At 45.5% G+C, this 21,636-nt stretch overlaps 1 protein-coding gene across 1 annotated transcript; it reads left to right on the forward strand.

The window, feature by feature from the left end:
- Window positions 1-15,954: 15,954 nt before the first annotated feature.
- LOC308279040 (toll-like receptor 13) lies at window positions 15,955-18,897 on the forward strand (the record flags this gene model as incomplete). The annotated part of the gene is made up of 1 exon (XM_080719006.1): window positions 15,955-18,897. The coding sequence occupies one exon, from the start codon at window positions 15,955-15,957 to the stop codon at window positions 18,895-18,897; it is 2,943 nt and encodes a 980-aa protein (XP_080575132.1).
- Window positions 18,898-21,636: the final 2,739 nt, after the last annotated feature.

Consider the following 21,636-nt stretch of genomic DNA (forward strand, 5'->3'; position numbering starts at 1 on the left):
CCTTCAGTACCACCAAAAAAAAAAAAGAATCCTCCATTCTGTTTTCCTAAAGTGGTTGCACTAATTTGCATTTCCACCAGCAATGTATTTGAGTTTCCACTTTTCCACATCCGTGCCAGCATCTGTTGTAATTTTTTTTTTGCAGTACTGGTGATGGAACCCAGGGGCATTCTACCTCCAAGCTACACCCCCAGCCCTATTTTTTTTTTTTTGTGGTGCTGGGGATGGAATCCAGGGGCTTTCTACCTCGGGCTACATGCCCGACCTATTTTATACCTTATTTCGAAACAGGGTCTCACTAGATTGCTAAGAGCCTAAGTAGCTGAGGCTGGTTTCAAACCTGTGCGATCCTCCTGGCTCAGCTTCTCAAGTACTGGGACTATAAGTGTGCGCCACCATGTCTGGCCCAGCCCTATTTTTTAATTCTTTATTTTTGAAACAGGGTCTCACTAAGTTGCACAGGGCCTCACTACGTAGCTGAAGTAGCCTGTTAACCACGATCCTCCTGTCTCAGCCTCCCAAATGGTGGAATTACAAGCATACATCACCACTCCCAGCTTAGGTGTGAACATTTTTATCAGTATGTTCAATGGTGTTTTCCTGTTACCTACAAGTATAAAAGGTTAACAGAGATAACAATTATTATATCGCCATTTAGTCCTAACAATTTTTTTTTTTTTGGTGGTACTGGGGATGGAACCCAGGGGCATTTTAACTCCGAGTTCTAACCCCAACCCTATTTTTTATTCTTTATTTTGAAACCGAGTCTCACTGAGTTGCAGAGGGCCTCACTAAGTAGCTGAGGCTGTCCGCGAACCGTGATCCTCCTGTCTCAGCCTCCCAAATGCTGGGATTACAAGCGTGCGCCACCATGCCCGGCTTGATTTTTGTACTTTTAATGACTGCCATTCTAATTGGAGTTAGATGAAAATTCAGGGTAGCTTTGATTTGCATCTCTCTGATTGCTTATGATGATGAAGCCCTTTCATCTTTTGATTTGTCTAAAAATTTGTGAGGTCTACATAACATTTTTCTTCTAAGTGCAGGTGTCCATAATTTTTGGCTTTCAGTATTCTGCATCTTAGTTTCTATGACAACCTCCTCAGCTAACAGCCATCTTTTAGCAGGCAAAGTCAGCCTTGGCTGGAGCTTTTGGCTGACAGCCTAGAACATCAAAAAATAATTTTATTGTTTTTCCTATGTATAGCTTAATATCTTATTCGTGTGTGTGTGTGTGTGTGTGTGTGTGTGAGAGAGAGAGAGAGAGAGAGAGAGAGAGAGAGAGAGAGAGAGAGAGATTGGAGGTTCTACTCCAATCCTGACTTATTTCTTATTTGGAAGCAGTGTCTTGTTAGGTTGTTGAGAGTCCACTACTTCTTGAGGCCGTCCTTGAACCTGCCATCCTCCCGTCTCAGGCTCCCAAGTCCTGGAATAACAGGTGTGTGCCACCATGCCTGGCTAGCTTATTCTTATTAGCAACTAATACTACCCTTATTAGCAATCAATATCAGCTCATTCCTCATTAGTGTGATTTTTTCTTTTTTTTTTGTAGTATTAAGGATTGAACCCAGGTGTATTCTATGTTCAAGCTACATTCCCAGACCATTTTAGTTTTGTTATTTTGAAACAGGATCTCTCTAAATTTCTGAGGCTGGCCTCAAACCTGCAATCCACCTCTTGGCCTCCTAAATAATGGGATTACAGTTGTACACCACCTTACCGAGCCTCCAAGGTTTAATTTTTATTTTTTGGTGGTATTGGGGGTGGTACTGGGAGTATAGCCTCCGGGCTATACTCCCAGACCTATTTTCTCTTTTATTTGGAAACAGGGTCTCACTAAGTTGCTGAGAGCCTCACTAAGTAGCTGAGGCTGGCTTCGAACCTGTGCGATCCTCCTGTCTCAGCCTCCCAAACGCGGAGATTACAAGTGTGCACCACCACGCCCGGCTTTAGCCTCTAAGGTTTAATCCTTAAAACCTTGCTAGAAGCCGGATATGGTGGCACATACTTGTAATCCCAGTACTTCGGAGGCTGAGACAGGAGGATCACAAGTTCGAGGACAGCCTCAGGAAGTAGTGAGACTGTCATCAACCTAGTGAGACCCTGTTTCAAAATTAAAATAAAACAGGGCTAAAGATATAGCTCAGAGGTAAAATGCCCCTGGGTTCAATCCTTAGCACCCCCCCCCCACACACACCTGCCTAGAAACATCTCAGGGCTGGCCCTATAAGTGGTTTTCACGTCCTTCCGGTGACAGGCCCAGCTGTGCTTCAGCCTTGTGACCTGGGCACTGACTCTGTGTCCTTCCCCTTTGACTTCATTCTACCGCAAACTGGATGCCTGTTCAAAGGGATGGAACCCAGAGGCATTCTACCTCTGAGCTATACCTCCACCCCTTTTATTTTTTATTTTATTTTTATTTTTATTTATTTATTTTTTTGCGGGTCTGGGGGTGGAACCCAGGGGCATTCGACCTCCGAGCTACACCCCCTGCCCTATTTGTTTTTTATTCTTTATTTTTTTTATTTTATTATTATTATTTTTTTTGGTGGTGGTGGTACTGGGGTTCCTGGAAGCCCTTCTACCTCTGGGCTACACTCCCAGACCTATTTTTTTGAAACAGGGTCTCTTATGCCAACGCGGCTGGCTTTGAACCTGCGCGATCCTCCTGTCTCCGCCTCCCAAGCGCGGGGATTACAAGTGTGCGCCACCACGCCTGGCTTTTATTCTTTATTCTGAAACCGGGTCTCACTGAGTTGCAGAGGGCCTCACTAAGTAGCTGAGGCTGTCCGCGAACCGCGATCCTCCTGTCTCAGCCTCCCGAATGCTGGGATTACAAGCGTGCGCCACCACGCCCTTTATTTTTTATTTTGAAACAAGGTCTCACTAAGGTGCTGAGGCTGGCCGTGAAGGTGCGACCCTCCTGTCTCAGCCTCCCAAGTACTGAGATTACAAACATGGGCCACCGTGCCCGGCTCTGTATGTCTCCTTTCCATTAGTTTTCTTTATTTGACCTCAAGACCTTGATGAAAAAGAAACACACCAGTTCCAAGAAGGAAAAAGGAGACAGGCTGCTCTCTGCTACACCCGACACTTGTATGAACTTCCACGCTGCCCACATGGGCTTGAGCCAACGCTGTGACCCCGAGAGCTACTGGGGAGCAAGAAATCTGCAGGGATTTACGATGACAGGCAGAAATTTTTTTTTAATTTATTTTTTATTGGTGCAATGTATTCATACATCATAGTGGTATAAAGAAAATACTTTTGTAGACATACATGCACATCTCGCCCAGTTAGCCCCTACCACGATCCCCACCCCATTCCCTCCCCATCCCTCCTTCCCACGCTTGGCTTACTGGTTGACATCTAGTATTATAGCAATTTATACAATATTAACATTGATAATCTCACATAACAGTTTCATTTGTCTGGTACCAAACTTTTGATGACTTAAAGATAACATTTCAATATTTCTTTTTGCTTTCTTTCTTACCAGAGAATATTTTTTTCTTTTTTTTTAGGTGAAACTATCATACATTTATTTATTTATTTTTCAGAAAAAATCTATCCTGATATGGAATATGGACTCTAGATACCCAAAACAGTCTCAAAGAAGAACAAAGCTAGAAGATGTATATTTTCTGATTTCAAACCATATAAAGCTACAATAATTGAAACAGTGTAGTACTGTTCTAAAGGCAGATATATAAACCATTGGGGCTAAATAAAAGCCTAGAGATAAATTCTTCCATACATTGTCAAGTTATTTTTGACAAGGTTTCCATGAACTTTTGGTGGAGGAAATACTAGTCTTTTAACTAAATATTGTTGAAAAATAATAATAAATGAAAAAGAATAAAATTGGACCCTTACCTAACACATATACAAATATTAACTCAAAATAGATAAAAGACCTAAATATAAATCTTAATACTATAAGCTTTTAGAAGAAAATCTGGGTCATAAAACCTCACAACATTGAAATTGGAAGTGATTTCTTGGATATGGTTTCAATGGCACAGGCAACAAAAGAGTAAATAAACTCCCTAAAAAATAAAAAAAAATTGTATATCCAAAGACAATGTAAACAGAGTTAAAAGTTACTGATCCTCTTCCAAGAGTTCCTCCTATGACCCATTTCTCCCTAACTCTCACATATTAGGGAAAGCATCTGATTTCTTATTTTTTGTGCCTGACTAATCTCACTTAGCATAATGTCCTCCAGTTCCATCCATTTCCCTGAAAATGATGTAATTGAGTTTTTTTGATGGCTGAGTAAAATTCCATTATGTATATATCCCACAGTTTTGTAATCCATTCATCTGTTGATGGACATCTTGGCTGGTTCCATAGTTTGGCTATGGTGAATTGTGCAGCTATGAACATAGATACACATGCATTAGTTTGGTAGTTTGGTTTCTTTTCTTTTGGGTAGATACCCAACAGTGGTATTGCTGGATCAAATGGAAGATTTGTTCCCATTCTTCTGAGGATTCTCCATACTGTTTTCCAGAGTGGTTGCACTAATTTGCAATCCCACCAACAATGTCCTAGAGTTCCCACTTCTCCACATCCTCACCAGCATCTGTTGTTGTTTGTGTTTTGAATGATGGCCATTCTAGTTGGAGTTAGGTGAAATCTCAGGGTAGTTTTGATTTGCATCTCTCTGATTGCCAGTGATGTTGAGCATTTTTTCATGCATTTATTGGCCATTTGAATTTCTTCTTTTGTGAAGTGTCTATTTAGTTCATTTGCCCATTTTGTTATTGGATGCTTTGTTTTCTTAGTGTTGAGTTTCTTGAGTTCTCTGTATATTCTAGATATTAGTCCTCTATCGGTGGTGTAGGTGGCAAAAATCTTCTCCCATTCTGTTGGCTCTCGATTGAGGTTCTTGATAGTTTCCTTTGCTGAACAGAAGCTCTTCAGTTTCATGCAATCCCATGTATTGATTCTCCTTTTAATTTGTTGTGCCTTTGGGGTCTTGTTGAGGAAATGTTTGTCTGTGGACAGGCAGAAATTTCTATTTGCTTTTGCAACATCCACAAAGCAAGATTTTGAAATTTCAGAAAAACTTCCTCCTATGCCTGCAAAAGAAGATGAGAGCAGAAAGGGGAAGCTAAAGTCTAGGGTTTAACTTGAAGCTACTTCAGCAGGAAGCCTAGCGAATCGGTGGCCTTGGAGCAACCCGTCCTGAGAGCTGAGGGCAGTCATCCCGAGGTTCTGAAGATTTCCAAGACAACAAGTGCTTATCACAGTCTAAAGAAAGGTCAGGAGCAGGAGTCCGTGCCGAGCCCTTCTCACAGGTATGTTGTGTTTTCATTCTTCACTGCATCCAGTAACACACGGATGTGGGAAGAGGTCCTTGGTTTCCCAGAATGGTGCCGAGAGGTAGGTACCAATGCTAGGAACTGCCAGATCATGAAAATACTTTTTTTTTTGGTGGTACTGGGGGTGGAACCCAGAGGCTTTCTACCTCTGGGCTACTATACTCCCAGATTTTTTTTATATTTCATTTGGAAACAGGGTCTCACTAAGTTGCTGACAGCCTCACTAAGCAGCTGAGGCTGGGGCTTCAAACCTGTGTGATCCTCCTGTCTCAGCCTCCCAAGAGCGGGGATTACAAGTGTGAGCCACCACGCCCGGCTGAAAATACTTTTTTTGTGTGTGTGGTTGTAGAGAGGGAGCCTCTGGGTCTTATATCTCCAAGCTACACGCTCAGCTCTATTTTCTTTATCTTTTTTCTTTTTTACTTTACTTTTCTTTTTTTTTTTTTTTTGCGGGTCTGGCGATAGAACCCAGGGGTATTCAACCTCTGAGCTACACCCCCTGCCCTATTTTTTATTCTTTATTTTGAAACCGGGTCTGACTAAGTTGGGGAGGGCCTCACTAAGTAGATGAGGCTGTCCACGAACCACGATTCTCCGATCTCAGCCTCCCCAATGCTGGGATTACAAGCGTGCGCCACCACGCTTAGCTCTATTTTTTCTTTTGAAACAGGATCTTACTAAGTTGCGGAGGGCCTCACTAAGCTGCTGAGGCTGGCCGAGAACCTGTGATCCTCCTGTCTTAGCCTGTCAAGTACTGGGATTACAGGCATGCCCCCACGTCCAGCCTGAGACCACAGGATTGCAGGTTCAAGGCCAACCTCAGCAATGCAGTGAGACTCTCTTTCAAAAGAAAAGGTAGAAAAGAGCTGAGCATGGTGGTACTTGGGAGGCTGAGACAGGAGGATCGTAGGTCTGTGGCCAGCCTCGGCAACTTACCAAGGCCCTCAGAAATTTAGTGCAACCCTGTTTCAACAAATACAAAATAGAGTTGGGGTGTAGCTCGGAGGTAGAATGCCCCTGGGTTCAATCCCTAGTACCACAAAAAAGGAAGGAAGAAAGGAAAAATAAAAGGAAAAGAAAGGGAAAAAAGAAAAGAAATGCGGTTGGAGGTGTAGCTCGGAGGTAGAATGCTCCTAGCTTCAATCCCCAGTGTGGGCCGTGGGGAGCCAACTCAAAGGCGGTGACTTCAAATGGCTGAGTAAAGTCTGGGAGATCTGGATGAGAACTGTCGAGGGCAGCGGTGGGGGCGACAGGTGGATTTCTCACCTCTCTGGGGTCCTTGGCTTCAAATTTGTGCCAGTCAGAGGCAAAGACAGAGGCTTATTTAGGAAAGTTCGAGATAAACGTTCAAGGGAGAACTGATTCAGCTCAAAAGGGAGAGAGCACCTCTGGGGTCTTTACAGTTATTTATTTATTTATCTTGGTGGTACTGGGCTTCCTGGAAGCCCTTCTACCTCCGGGCTACACTCCCAGACCTATTTTTACATTTTTATTTGGAAACAGGGTCTCCTAAGCCAGCGCGCGCGGCTGGCTTCGAACCTGCGCGATCCTCCTGTCTCTGCCTCCCAAGCGCAGGGATTACAAGCGTGCGCCACCACGCCCGGCTTATTTTATTCTTTAAAATGTTATTATTATTATTTTTTAATGAAGAGCCGTCATTCCAACATTGACTCTATTCTAGGTTCCCAACAAATTTTATTTTATTTTATTTTTTTGGTGGTACTGGGGTTCCTGGAAGCCCTTCTACCTCCGGGCTGCACTCCCAGACCTATTTTTACATTTTTATTTGGAAACAGGGTCTCTTAAGCCAGCGCGGCTGGCTTCGAACCTGCGCGATCCTCCTGTCTCCGCCTCCCAAGCGCGGGGATTACAGGCGTGCTCCACCACGCCCGGCGTGAGTTCTTTTTTAAACTTTTTTTTGTTTGTGTATGGAACTGTGGTGGAACCCTGGGGCATTCAACCTTGGAGCTACACCCCCAGCCCTATTTTTTATTTTTTATTTGGAAACAGGGTCTCACTGAGTTGTGGAGGGCCTCACTAAGAAGCTGAGGCTGTCCGCGAACCCGTAACACTCCTGTCTCAGCCTCCCAAGTACTGGGATTACAAGTGTGTACAGTTCTCTTTTTATAGAAGACCACCATGGGGGGTGGGTAGGGGCGCACAGGAGGGATGGAATGCTGGATTTCCCCAAATCCTCTGGTTCCTTTTTTGTTTTTATAAAAAAAAAAAAAGGAACTGGGGCGGGGGGCGGGTGTAGTGGTGCCCGCTTGTAATCCCTGCGCTTGGGAGACAGAGACAGGAGGATCGTGCAGGTTCGAAGCCAGCTGCGCTGGCTTAAGAGGCCCTGTTTCCAAATAAAAATATATAAAAAGAAATAGGTCTGGGAGTGTAGCCTGGAGGTAGAAGGGTTTCCAAGAACCCCAGTACCACCAAAAAATAAATAAATAAAATAAAATAAAAATGAAAGAAAGCAACTGGGGATGGAACCCAGGGGCATTCTACCTCCGAGCTACACCCCAGCCCTATTTTTTATTCTTTATTTTGAAACAGGGTCTCACTGAGTTGCAGAGGGCCTCACTAAGTAGCTGAGGCTGGCCACAACCTGCCATCCTCATATCTCAGCCTCCCAAATGCTGGGATTACAAGCGTGAGCCACCATGCCCGGCTCAGAATCCTCCAGTTCCTGACACCCAATCAATGGGCAGCGGCTGGATGACCAAGGGCCAGACCTTCCTTATAGATCCTTTGCCAAACATCTTATGGACTTTTGGTAGGATTAAAGGTGAGGACCTAGCCGGGCGTGGTGGCGCACGCTTGTAATCCCCGCGCTTGAGAGGCGGAGACAGGAGGATCGCGCAGGTTCGAAGCCAGCCGCGCTGGCTTAAGAGACCCTGTTTCCAAATTAAAAAATATAAAATAGGTCTGGGAGGGTAGCCCGGAGGTAGAAGGACTTCCAGGAACCCCAGTGCCACCAAAATAATAATAATAATTAATAATAATAATAATAATAATAATAACAAAAATAAAAGTGAGGACCTTTGGGGGATGTTTGCCTAAGGAAAAACAGACCCTGTAAAGATAAAGATCCTCATGGACATTTTATATTTAAAGCTACAATCTTCCTCCTCTTCCCTGTTTGTCTCCTTTTTGTATGGATGAGTCCTCAGCTCAGGAACTCAGGATCTGCAGAGCCCTTGGCTAACGTGATGGAAAAGATCTTGAGCATGCGCCAGTCAGAGACAATGGACAGAGGTTAATTTGGGGAAAAGGGAAGCAATTCATTCAAGAGCGAGTGTGGGCCACCTCAGGAGGAGGAAGGCGCACTGGGGAGTGCAGAGCACTTTTCTGATAGGGGACTTTCCTGAGGGGTGGCGAGAGGAAGTGTATGAGCATAATCTCAGTCTGGTAGTCTCCGAGGAGGCTCCTGGTCGACCTTGGGCTCCTCGGGATGATTGAGGTCCTCATTAGCTGATGGACAGATAAGCTGGAGAGTGTCCTACATTATAGGTTTCTCAAAATATCCTACAGGTCTTGTTAGCAATGCACAGGGCAATTAGAGTTTCTTTTAGTTAACTCTAGGATCTACAGATTTCCCAGGAACTTGGGAGAGTCAGGCCTGGGAAGGAGAATTGGTTTGTGGAGTAGTGGCTGAAACACTTCAACTCCAGATTCTTATATTAAATTACATGGTGGTACTAGGGGTGGAACCCAAAGGCTTTCTATTTCCGGGCTGTACCCCCAGATCCGTTTTATATTTTTTTATTTGGAAACAGGGTCTCACTAAGTTGCTGAGAGCCTCACTGAGTAGCTGAGGCTGGCTTCGAACCTGTGCAATCCTCCTGTCTCAGCCTCCCAAGCGCGGGGATTACAAGCGTGCGCCACCATGCCTGGCTATTAAAGTTATATTTTACATTTCCTTTCTCTCTGTCTCCTTTCTACCTACTTATTTCTTCTATCCTTCATCACTTTTTTGTGGTACTGGGGGAGAGAATCCAGGGTCATTCTACCTCTGAGCTACACCCTCAGCCCTATTTTTATTCTTTATTTTGAAACAGGGTCTCACTAAGTTGAGGAGAGCCTCACTAAGTAGCTGAGGCTGGCAGTGAACCTCCAATCCTCCTGTCTCAGCCTCCCAAGTGCTGGGATTACAAGCGTGTTCCACCATGCCTGCTTCTAACTACTTTTTTTTGGTGGTACTGGGGTTCCTGGAAGCCCTTCTACCTCCGGGCTACACTCCCAGACCTATTTTTACATTTTTATTTGGAAACAGGGTCTCCTAAGCCAGCGCGCGCGGCTGGCTTCGAACCTGCGCGATCCTCCTGTCTCTGCCTCCCAAGCGCGGGGATTACAAGCCTGCGCCACCACGCCCGGCAAAGGCAGAGTTTTAATTCAAGCAAAGTAAGGAGACAGGTTCCGGGAAAATGCAGGCCACCTTGAAGAACATGAGAGCAGCCCTGGGATCTTCTACAGTCCCTCCTTATAGGGTACCTAGAAAGGGGATGGTTAGAGACGGGCGTGGTGGCGCACACTTGTAATCCCCGCGCTTGGGAGGTGGAGACAGGAGGATCGCGCGGGTTCGAAGGCAGCCTCAGCTGCTTAGTGAGGCTCTCAGCAACTTACTGAGACCCTGTTTCTAAATAAAATAGGTCTGGGAGTACAGCCCGGAGCTAGAAAGCACCTGGATCCCATCTCCAGTACAAGGAAGGAAGGAAGGAAGGAAGGAAGGAAGGAAGGAAGGAAGGAAAGAAAGAAAGAAAGAAAGGGGCTGGTTAAGGGGCACAGGGGGAAAAGGATGGTGCCCTCTTCTCTTAGAAGCTTTCTGGTTCACAAAAAAGTAGGGATTCCTTTTATGGACAGGACTCCTCAGGAGTGGAGACAGGAAGTTAGGGCTGCTGGGTGCAGGGCTCTTTAACGAAAGTGTAACTTTTCTGGGGATCCTTCTGGAGGCAAGTGAAACTTTGACAAAAGGTGAGGCTTTCTCAGATTTAATAGCCTCAGGATTTCCTGAGCCAGCCCACTATAATTTAAATGTATGGGCCTGGCTTTTTTTTTTTTTAAGAATAACCAAGCTCTGTTATTAATCTGAATCTGAAGATTTCAGCTTTTTTTTTTTAACTTGGGGTGGAGCCCGAGAGCTTTCCTCTTCCGTGCTATATTCTCAGACCTATTTTTTTATATTTTATTTGGAGACAGGGTCTCACTAAGTTGCTCAGAGTCTCACTAAGTGGCTGAGGCTGGCTTCGAACCTGTGCGATCCTCCTGTCTCAGCCTCCCAAATACTGGGATTACAAGCGTGCGCCACTACATCTGGCTAAGATTTCAGATTTTATTTTTATTTTTACTTATTTATTTATTTTTGCGGTACTGGGGATGGAACCCAGGGGCACTCAACCTCCAAGCGACACCTCCAGCCCTATTTTTTCTTTGTTTTGAAACAGGGTCTCACTGAGTTGCAAAGGACCTCACTAAGTAGCTGAGGCTGGCCGCGAACCACAGTCCTCCAGTCTCAGTCTCCCAAATGCTGGGATTACAAGCATGCGCCACCATGCCCAGCTAAGATTTCAGATTTTATTATTATTTTTTTTTATTTTTATTTTTTGCGGTACAGGGGATGGAACCCAAGGGCATTCTACTTCCGAGCAACACCCCCAGCCCTATTTTTTATTCTTTATTTTGAAACAGGGTCTCACTGAGTTGCAAAGGGCCTCACTAAGTAGCTGAGGCTGGCCACAACCGCGATCCTCCCGTCTCAGCCTCCCGAATGCTGGGATTACAAGCGTGTGCCACCACACCCGGCTACGATTTCAGATTTTAAAACCATATTTGCCTTTTCTTCCCAATATATCTCCTCTCCACCTAAAATCTGATTTCTCCTATTCTACTTCATCAGGACTACAAGTGTGCGCCACCACACCCAGCATTGACTGTATTTATTTATTTATTTTTTTGCAGTTCTGGTGATTGAACACAGGGGCATTCTACTTCAGAGCTATAGCCCCAGCCCTATATTTTTATTCTTTATTTTGAAACAAGGTCTCACTAAGTTATGGAAGGTCTCACTAGTGCTTGGGAGGCTGAGACAGGAGGATCGCAGGTTCGCGGACAGCCTCAGCTACTTAGTGGGACCCTCTGCAACTTAGTGAGACCTCGTTTCAAAATAAAGAATAAAAAATAGGGCTGGGGGTGAACCTGCAATCCTCATGCCACCATGACCTGCTTAACTGTATTTTCTGGGGAAAAAAATCAAGACATACTAGAAGGCGTTTGACTTACATAGGGTTAGATGGTTACATAGGTTAGATGGTGCTGGGGATTGAACCCAGGGATGTTCTAACTCTGAGCTATGCCCCATGCAGTGTGCTAGGTTCAATCGGAAGCCCTGTAACAACTCTTCTTCTCTGCCCTCTAAGTATCTGCCTCCTGTTCTGGCCCTGGCTGGGGCTCTGGTGCGATTGTAGCCCCACCAGCAGCTTCAGGTAAAGAAATCTCCAGGAAACTCTACCCTTAAGCTCGTGTCCTTTCTGTTCCATGGTAGAGGAGGAAATTTGGATGTGTAGATGACTTAGGTGTTACATGGAGAACCACTCGATGGCTATTTCCTTTATTTAACATTTCCAGCCAGGCGTGGTGGCACATGCCTGTAATCCCAATACTTGGGAGGCTGAGACAGGAGGATGGCAGGTTCAAGGCCAGCCTCAGCAACTTAGTGAGACTTCTCCAAAAACAAAAATAAAATAGGGCTGGGGGAGTGAAACTCATAGGTAGAATGTCCGTGGGTTCAATCCCCAGCACCACAGAATAAAATAAATACAATTTCTTGCCGGGTGTGGTGGTGCACGCTAGTAATCCCCTCGCTTGGGAGGCGGAGACAGGAGGATCGCGCAGGTTCGAAGCCAGCCGCGCTGGCGTAAGAGACCCTGTTTCCAAATAAAATATAAAATAGGTCTGGGAGTGTAGCCCGGAGGTAGAAGGGTTTCCAGGAACCCCAGCACCACACACACACACACACACACACACACACACACACACACACAATTTCCTATAGAAAAGGGGTAGATCTCGTGGTCACGCTGCTGTTTACTAAGCTGGCTGTGGCATCCGGTTCCACCAAGTTCCCCACACCACCCCACACTTAGCAAGACATATTTATTTCTACGTCTTTCCCTCTTCTTCCTCTCTTTTCCCCTTGATTTTCTTGATTTCGGGTAGGGGGTAGGGCACTGGAGATTGACCGTAAGGGCATTCTACCCCAACCCTTTTTATGTTTTATTTTGAAATAGAGTCTTGCTAAATTGCTGAGGGGCTCACTCGATTGCTGAGGCTGGCCGTGAACCTGCGATCCTCTGGTCTTAGCCTCCAAAGTACCAGATTACACACATGCACCGCCACACCTAGTGTGACTTAATTAACTTTTAACTTGAATGAAGTCTATCTGTAGACTCCCCCAAATGCATCTGCAGTGGTGGAATTTCAGGTATCCTCTCAAATATCAAGGGAGATGTTTTATTTTAGAGCATGAGAGGAGGGGAGGGTTGGGGAAACATTTTTTTGGTGATGGTGATACTAGAGATTGAATCCAGGGGTGTTCTACCATTGAGTTATACTCTGAGGCCTTTAAAAAAAAAACATGATTATCTTTTAGTCATCAAAAGCTTGGTATCAGACAAATGAAACTGTTTTGTGAGATCATCATCGTTAATATTGGATAAATTGCTATAAAACTAGATGTCAACCACTAAGCCAAGCATGGGAAGGAGGGATGGGGAGGGAACGGGGTGGGGATCGGGTAGGGGCTGACTGGGCGATGTGTGCATGTGTGTCTACAAAAGTATTTTCTTTATACCAATATGATGTATGAATCCATTGCACCAATAAAAAAAAGAAAAGTAGAACTAGAAAAAAAAACCATGATTAAAAAGTGTCTCAGTCACCGTGTGCTGGCCTTGAGCCGTTGATCCTCTCATCTCAGCCTTCCAAGTACTGGGATTGCAGGCGCGCTGCTGTGCCCAGCGGGGGAAACTTCTTAAGTTGCCAAAGTTAAATCAAGCCCATAATCGCCTTCTTGGCCTCCACGTGCTGACAATTTGGGGTACAGGCAAAACAACAGTAGCCTTGCTGATGCTCCAAGGAGGCTTTGGAAATGGGGTTTGGGAAGTTCACTTTGGTACAGAGTTTTTAGTTTCCTTGAAGCAGATATGGAATATTTACAAGGACAGAGGATGTTTTTTTTTTTTTTTTTTTTGCGGGTCTGGGGGTGGAGCCCAGGGGCATCCGACCTCCGGGCTCCACCCCCGCCCTATTTTTTTACTCTTTATTTTGAAACAGGGTCACACTGAGTTGCTGAGAACCACACTAAGTAGCCGAGGCTGGCCCGAAACCTGCAATCCTTCTATCTCAGCCTCCCAAGTACTGGGATTACAGGTGTGTGCCACCAGACTTGGCTTCTAACACACACTAAATTCCAGGAAATAGAAGCTTTGAATAAAGTAAACTGTAACCTTACCATTATGATATTTATGACATAACCTTTTTGTGCTTTACCTTTCTGGGTTTAACTTGATTTCCTGAGGCCATATTGAGGTTTTTTTTTTTAAATGATTTATAAGTTAGTTATATAAATAGGGGTTTTTTGCGGGTCTGGGGATGGAACCCAGGGACATTTGACCTCTGAGCTACACCCCCTACCCTATTTTTTTACTCTTTATTTTGAAACCGCGTCTCACTGAGTTGCAGAGGGCCTCACTAAGTAGCCGAGGCTGTCCGCGAACCGCGATCCTCCGGTCTCAGCCTCCCGAAGGCTGGGATGATGAGCGTGCGCCGCCACGCCCGGCAGGACAGAGGAATTTATACTAAAAATGTTCTCTTCCAAATGATGGAACCAATCTAGGTGTCCGTCGAAAGTTGAATACATTAGAAAATGAAGGGAGAGAAGGGAGAGCTACACGATGGGATCCTACTCAGCAATAAAGAACAGAATTCTGTCATTTGCGATCATTTGGAAGGGCTTGGAGAACGTTATGTTAAGTGATTTTAGCCAGTCACCGAAAGTGAAGGATCATCTGTTTTCTCTAATATGCGCAAGCGTAGGGCGTAATTGGGATACCAGGGGGACTCCGGCCAATGGAGGAGAAACCTCAGGGGAGCCAGGGATGTGGTCTAGGGGAGGGGAGGGGAAAGAGTGAGGTTCACTGAAGGAATGACTCCCATTGGCAATGTGTTCCTATGTGAATATACCAGCGCTGGTCCCTGTACTCTGGGGAAGCGGGGAGACTGGGAGGCAGGGGCACCAAGTGCTGTGTGCACGGATGTCTCTGTCAACATTATCTTACATTATGATGTGTGACTCCAATGTACCAATAAAAGCAAATATTTTTTTGGTACTGGGGATGGATCCCAGGGGCATTCTACCTACAAGCTACACCTCCAGCCCTATTTTTATTCTTTCTTTTGAAGCAGGGTCTCACTGAGTTGCAAAGGGCTTCACTAAGTAGCTGAGGCCGTCTGCGAACCGAGATCCTCCTGTCTCAGCCTCCCGAATGCCGGGATTACAAGCCACTACACCCGGTCGCCGGGGTCCAGCCCTAGCAGGAGTCGGGGGTCCGCGAGCAGTGGGGTGAGAAGTCGGCGAAGTTCAGCAGAGAAACGGCACCACAGACTCAATGGAGAGTGAAGCTGCTCTCTTTATTTTTGGTTTTGGCAAGCGTTTTATACTTTCTTTTTTGGTTATATTCTACTCTTACAATTTTTTTTTCAGAATTAATATATCAGTCCATATACACAGAAGTAATACATCAAGGCAAGGTGGCAGACGGCCAGTTTCTTTTCTTAAGGGAACATTTCCTCTTACAAGAAACCAAGCAAAAGATCAGAAGTTTATTATTAACTACGAATGCAATATCATAACAATATTCTATAATAAGCATTAATTGTCTGATTGATATACATCGTTGTTTTTTAAATTAATAGGCACTACTGAGGAGAGGAATGTCTTAAACTTTCCCATGTTCCAAGGCTGTGCCTGGTACCCATCTATTCGGCTGCTGTCCACGTACCCAGTGTAATGCCAAGGGGGTAGGGTTCGTGGGGGGTCAGGAGGCACGCTACCATAGCCTCCCTCTGATAACATATGCTGGCCGCCCAGAACTCACGACGGTGGGAACAACTTGACTTGGCTTTGTTTTAGGTTTATTGTTAATATTTGCTTGAAAAAAAAAGCCTGGGGAGGATCAGTTGCCTTTAAGGCTTGTTTTGATTGTGATTGTCTGAGTCTTTATAAAATGTTTTTGTTAGGTCGGTCATTTAAAAATTGAAGTGCAACCCATACATAACAGTTAAAGCTTCAGGGGGTAAATCTTAAATTATTTTAAACAATATGGGGCTATTCATAACATAAGTCTCAAGTTCCTTTTTGGTAACAAGGCCAATTTCAAGAAATCCCCAAATCCCCATGCCTAATACTGTTCCCCAGAAGGAGACGCCGCGCGCCCGTTCCTGGGAATGTCTGCCGTGCGGCTTTTCTGCCAAAATGAGCCTTGCTCAATTTTAGACTGGGAAGAAGGCGCGGCACCTGGTCACACAAAAAAAGATTTTTTTAAAGTTCTTTTTTCTTTGCAGCTAAATTAAAATGGAAAGCCTGTTCCTTCGAACACAAGCATCCCATTCCTGTGAAGGGATTTCTTTATCTGCCGTCACTCTGAAGCCAGGGACCCACGCGACAAGCTCGGTGAGCCTCCTGCCCTCCCAAAAGCTTTGGCTCATTTTAATGGGGCTTTCTCTGCTGCCTTTGGCAGAGGCCTATGGGTTCCAGAAATGCACGCAGTATGAACTGGACACTCGCCACGTGTTCTGCATTCGGAAGAAGATCACCAACTTAACGGAAGCCATTAGTGACATCCCTGGATACACTACCCACCTGAACCTGACACACAACCAAATTCAGGTCCTTTCTCCCGATGGTTTCGCTAATTTGTCTGCTCTGGTGGACTTGCGACTCGAGTGGAATTTCATTTGGAACATCGAGGCTGGTGCCTTCAGGGGACTGAGAAATCTGACCTTTCTGAATTTAGTAGAAAATAAGATTGAAAGTGTGAATAACTCTTTCGAGGGCCTGTCCAACTTGGAGACCTTGCTTCTGAGCTACAACCGTATTACCCATATTCACAAAAACGCCTTTGTACCTCTTGTGAAATTGAAACACCTGAGCCTCTCTCGAAACTTTATCACCAGTTTCTCCAACGTGATCGAAGCGGTGCAGCCTCTCCCGTGCCTGGAACACCTGGATCTTTCGACTAACCGCATCATCTCCTTGGAAGGAAGCCCCAGGTCATTGGCCTCCCTGACCCATCTGAGCCTCCGGAATAACAAACTAATGAAGATAAACGTCTCTGCTTTGTCACTGCCTAATCTGACCACTTTGGATGTCTCTCAGAACAGCCATCAAGTCATCCTGAATGTGGGTCTGGAAACTCTGCCCCAACTGAGGAGACTGAATCTGAGCAGAACACAGGTGAGAGTGGAGCTGCTTCCAGCCAAACCCCTGCAGAATCTAAGAGAGATGGACCTCAGCCACTGGGAGCTTAGAGGCGGTTACTTCCATGTTAGTAAAGTGTGTCACCTTCTCAGAAACTTACCCAGACTAGAGGCTTTGGTTTTGCAGAGATACGCCATGGACGCAGGGGGCATAAAGTCCCTTGCCAACTGTACCAGGCTTTTGTCCCTTGATTTGAGCCAGAATAGTGGTTTGGTTTACCTCAATGACAGCGAGTTTGTCACTATGCCCAGCCTCCAAAGACTGCATCTAAACAAGTGCCAACTCTCCTTCGTCAACAACAGGACCTGGAGTTCTCTCCAGAACTTGACAGCCCTCGATCTGAGCCACAACAAGTTGAAACGCTTTCCAGATTTTGCATTTTCGCCCTTGAAGTGCCTGCAGTCCCTCTTTCTCTCTTGGAACCCCATCACAGAACTCAATAATCTAGCCTTCAGTGGGCTGTATGCATTGAAGGAGCTCAACTTGGCTGGCTGCTGGATAGTAGCAATCGATAGATACTCCTTTGCTCCGTTTCCAAATTTGGAGAGCTTAGATCTTGGAAACAACAATATTCGGACTCTGAAGGGCAGAACCTTTCAACTTCTGAAAGAGCTCCGAGTTCTAGTTCTCTCCCGGAACCGCCTGGAAATCTTGGAGAAGAATACATTTGCTGGCCTGGCTTCCCTATCTTACCTTGATCTGATGTACAATAGCTTGTCACATTTGCATGCAGACATTTTCTTGGGCCTTGGAAAGCTGGAAGATTTGAATCTTGCTTTTAACCAAATTACATACGAAACGACTAGGGCCCTGCCATTTCCTCCATTTATGAACCTCCAGGCCTTGAAGAAACTCAACCTAGAAGGTCAAAAACATGGGATTCAGGTCGTTCCAACCAACTTCTTCTACGGGCTGAATGGCTTGCAGGAGTTACTCCTGGGGAAAAATCCCTCGATATTCCTGGACCACCTGCAGTTTGACCCCCTGATGAACCTCACCAAGTTGGATATCTCAGGAACGAAAGCTGGAGACCGAAGTCTCTATTTAAATACTTCCTTATTCCAAAAACTCAAAAGCCTAAAAATGCTGCGCCTGGAAAACAACAACTTAGAGTCACTGACCCCCGGCATGTTCTCTGGCTTAGAAAGCCTGCGGGTCTTCTCTTTACGATTCAACAACCTGAAAGTCATTAATCAGAGCCATTTGGAGAACCTGAAGTCTTTGATGTACTTTGATCTCTATGGGAATCGACTTCAGTGCAACTGTGACAATATGTGGTTCAAGAATTGGTCCATAAACACAGCACATGTCCATGTCCCCTACCTCCGGAGCTACCCCTGTCAGCAGCCAGACAGCCAGAGTTTGTTGATAGATTTTGATGATGCTATGTGTAATTTTGACCTGGGAAAGGTCTACTTCCTTTGTTCCTTCAGTCTGGTCCTCCTAACCATGGTGTTCTCCTGGTTCAGCACCAAGATGATTTCATCTCTGTGGTATGGGCTCTACATACTTAGAGCGTGGTACCTAGCTAAATGGCCCAGGGAGGAGAAGGAATTCATCTATGATGCATTCGTCTCTTTCACGGCTACTGATGAGCAGTGGGTCTATGAAGAGTTAGTTCCAGCCCTAGAAGGTGGCGGCCCGCACGTCTTTAAGCTCTGTCTCCACCACCGGGACTTTGAGCCGGGTGTGGACATCTTTGAGAACATCCAGCATGCCATCAACAGCAGCCGGAAAACTTTGTGTGTGGTCAGCAACCACTACCTGCGTAGTGAGTGGTGTCGACTTGAAGTCCAGCTGGCCAGCATCAAGATGTTCTACGAGCACGAGGATGTCATCATCCTGGTCTTTTTGGAAGACATCCCAAACTATAAGCTATCCAGTTATCATCGACTCAGGAAACTTGTGAACAGGCAGACGTTTATTACATGGCCAGACAGTGCTCATGAGAGGCCACTCTTCTGGGCTCGGATTAGAAATGCCTTGGGCAACAGAAGTGTGGAGAAGGATAATGCCCAGCTCATTGTGAGCCAGTGACCGCAAGTCTTCTAGCCTTGAATTCAACTGTATACCGTTGCCTGAGATCAAGTGGCGCGTAGGAGACATGTGTCTCAGTGTATCGGGTCTCCAGGGAGACAGACACGGGTCACTCATGACCGTAAGTCCCAGGACCATTGGGAAAATGTCTATCAGGCCACTGGAAGAGTAAAGGGGACTGATGGAAGAACTTCTCACATTAGGGAACTAGGTATCTGGAAGGAACATCTATTTTATAAAGGGGAGGGCTTGGAACATCAGACTGAAATTTGAGGGGACCAGGAGAGCATATTGGCTCCTCTTATCCCTAAAATTCTGGAAGAAGTTTGTTAAGGAAAAGGTTCTGAAGGGCAGAATTTTTCCCAACTGAGGTAGTCAGAGATCTATGTCAATGGGCCCTCGCCACCCTTCTCTGTAACACAAATGGCTCTCCTGTATAAAGAGAGGTGGGCATGTTTTGGGCAGGATTCTTTTTTCTTCTCTTTCTTTCTTTCTTTCTTGGTGTGTGGTACTAGGGATGGAACCCAGGGGCATTCTTCCTCCAGGCTACACCTCCTGCCCTATTTTTTAATCCTTTATTCTGAAACAGGGTCTTACTGAGTTGCAAAGGGCCTCACTCAGTAGCTGAGGCTAGCCGTGAACCCGGATCCTCCTGTCTCGGCCTCCAGGATGTTGGGATTACAAGTGTGCACCACCACGCTCGGCTTTGGGCAGGATTCTTGTTAGTGACAAAATCCAAGGCCATTTGTTGGGGAAACTGGGGCTTATTACCTGGCGCTTGTGGGTCACACTGCCTCCAGAAGTAATTTGCAAACGCTACATGTGACTTGTAAGAACTATCACAATTCTTAATTTTCTTTAAGTCAAACTACGATTTTGAGCTCCTGTTTTTGCTAGACTGGGGGAAATTTAATATCACTATTGGATTCCCCACCCCAACCCTATTAGCCTCAAATATTTCTTTCTTGTGTGTGTAGTACTTAGGATTGAACTCAGGGGTGTTCTACCTCTGTGCTACATTCTCCTCCCATTTTATTTTATTTTGGTACTGGGGATTGAACGCAAAGGCATTCTACCTCAGAGCTGGATGCTCCGGCCCTATTTTGTTTATTTTTTAATTTTGAAACAGGTTCTTGCTAACTTGCTGAGGTTGGTCTTGAACCTGTGATCCTCCTGTGTCAGCCTCCCAAGTACTGGGATGACAGATGTGTGTCACTGGCACCTAGCTCCTTTTAATTTTCTATTTCTTTATTTTTATGGCACCGGGGATTAAATTCAGGGCCATTCTACCTCTGAGCTACACCCTCAGCCCTATTTTAGTTTTTAGTTTTGAAACAGGGTCTTGTTAAGTTGCACAGGCTAACCTCGAACCTGTGACTCTCCTGTCTCAGCCTCCCAAGTGCACCACCATGCCTGGCAAGCCTCTACTATTCTTACATAGGAGAAAAGTGGGTCCGTTTCTCCAGTCCTCGGTCCACACGGATGACCACTTGGCTGTGTGCTGTCTAAACAGGATCCCTGGAGTCTAAGGGCCCTGCTGAAATTGGACACAAGCATTCCTCTTGAAATTCTCTCACCTGCCTGGGGCTGGTGTGGGTCTTGGGGGGCCACTGCTGAAGGAAACTATAGAGCTCTGTTCCTTTCTGGGTCTTGGCTAATTTTCACTTCTCTAGTTGTTTTAATTGCCTTCCTGCCCTGCCCCAGGTGCTCAAGAAACGCTTTCCCTACCAGAGGAGAAGAAAGGTTGTATTCAAACCATCTTTGAAGGTATAAGAACATACTCTCTAAGCCGGGCGTGGTGGCGCACGCTTGTAATCCCCGCACTTGGGAGGCTGAGACAGGAGGATCACACAGGTTCGAAGCCAGCCTCAGCTACTTAGTGAGGCTCTCAGCAACTTAGTGAGACCCTGTTTCCAAATATAGCATAAAAATAAGTATGGGAGTATAGCCCGGAGATAAAAAAAAAGCCCCTGGGTTCCACCCCCAGTACCACCAAAAACAAAGAAACAAACAAACAAACAAAAAACCCCACTCCCTGTGGATGGAGAAATGAAACATAAACCAAAATATGATAGAACTAACATATCTAACATAACATAACACACATAATGTATGTAACATAATTAATAGAAAAAGACTATGATCACTGGGCAACCTGCTGATCAAGGGCAGTCTAGGATTCCTGGAAACTACAGTGTGTGACAGCAGGGGGCAAAGCTATGAGGAGGGTGGTGGCTGTATCCTAATAAGAAGGTATACAAGGTATACGGGAGCAGGTGCCTCTGTGTCTAGTTCTTGGCCAGAAAGGTAAATAATTACTTGAGCTGGTTTGGTGTTTGAAAGGATGAGACAATTGTGCCAGAAACAGAGGCTCTATTTTCCCTGCATGTTCTAGGAAAGCAGACGAACAGTGCATTCTTCTGAGTCCTCTGGATGAGCTACATAAATTGCAGGACGGGCCCAGTGGGAAATGTAAATTCAGGGACAATTGTTCAAAAATGACTCAGGGTTTCAAGACAGAGATGGCAGAGCAATAAAGCAAGTGTGTGGACTTCCTGCTGGTGGGATCCTGTGTGGCAGTACTATGGCCACACGCCCAGGAAGGTGGCCTTCCTTGTAACTCTTACCACGGGAATAGCAACACTGCCCCCTCATAGCTTCAATCTGCAAATAGGAAAAAAGTGGGGATTTCCCCAAATTATCAACTAACCCAGTAAAGCTATGATTGTTTCCTGGAAC

This window comes from Muscardinus avellanarius, assembly GCF_963383645.1.
Source record: "Muscardinus avellanarius genome assembly, chromosome: X".
Classification (NCBI taxonomy): Eukaryota; Metazoa; Chordata; class Mammalia; order Rodentia; family Gliridae; genus Muscardinus; species Muscardinus avellanarius.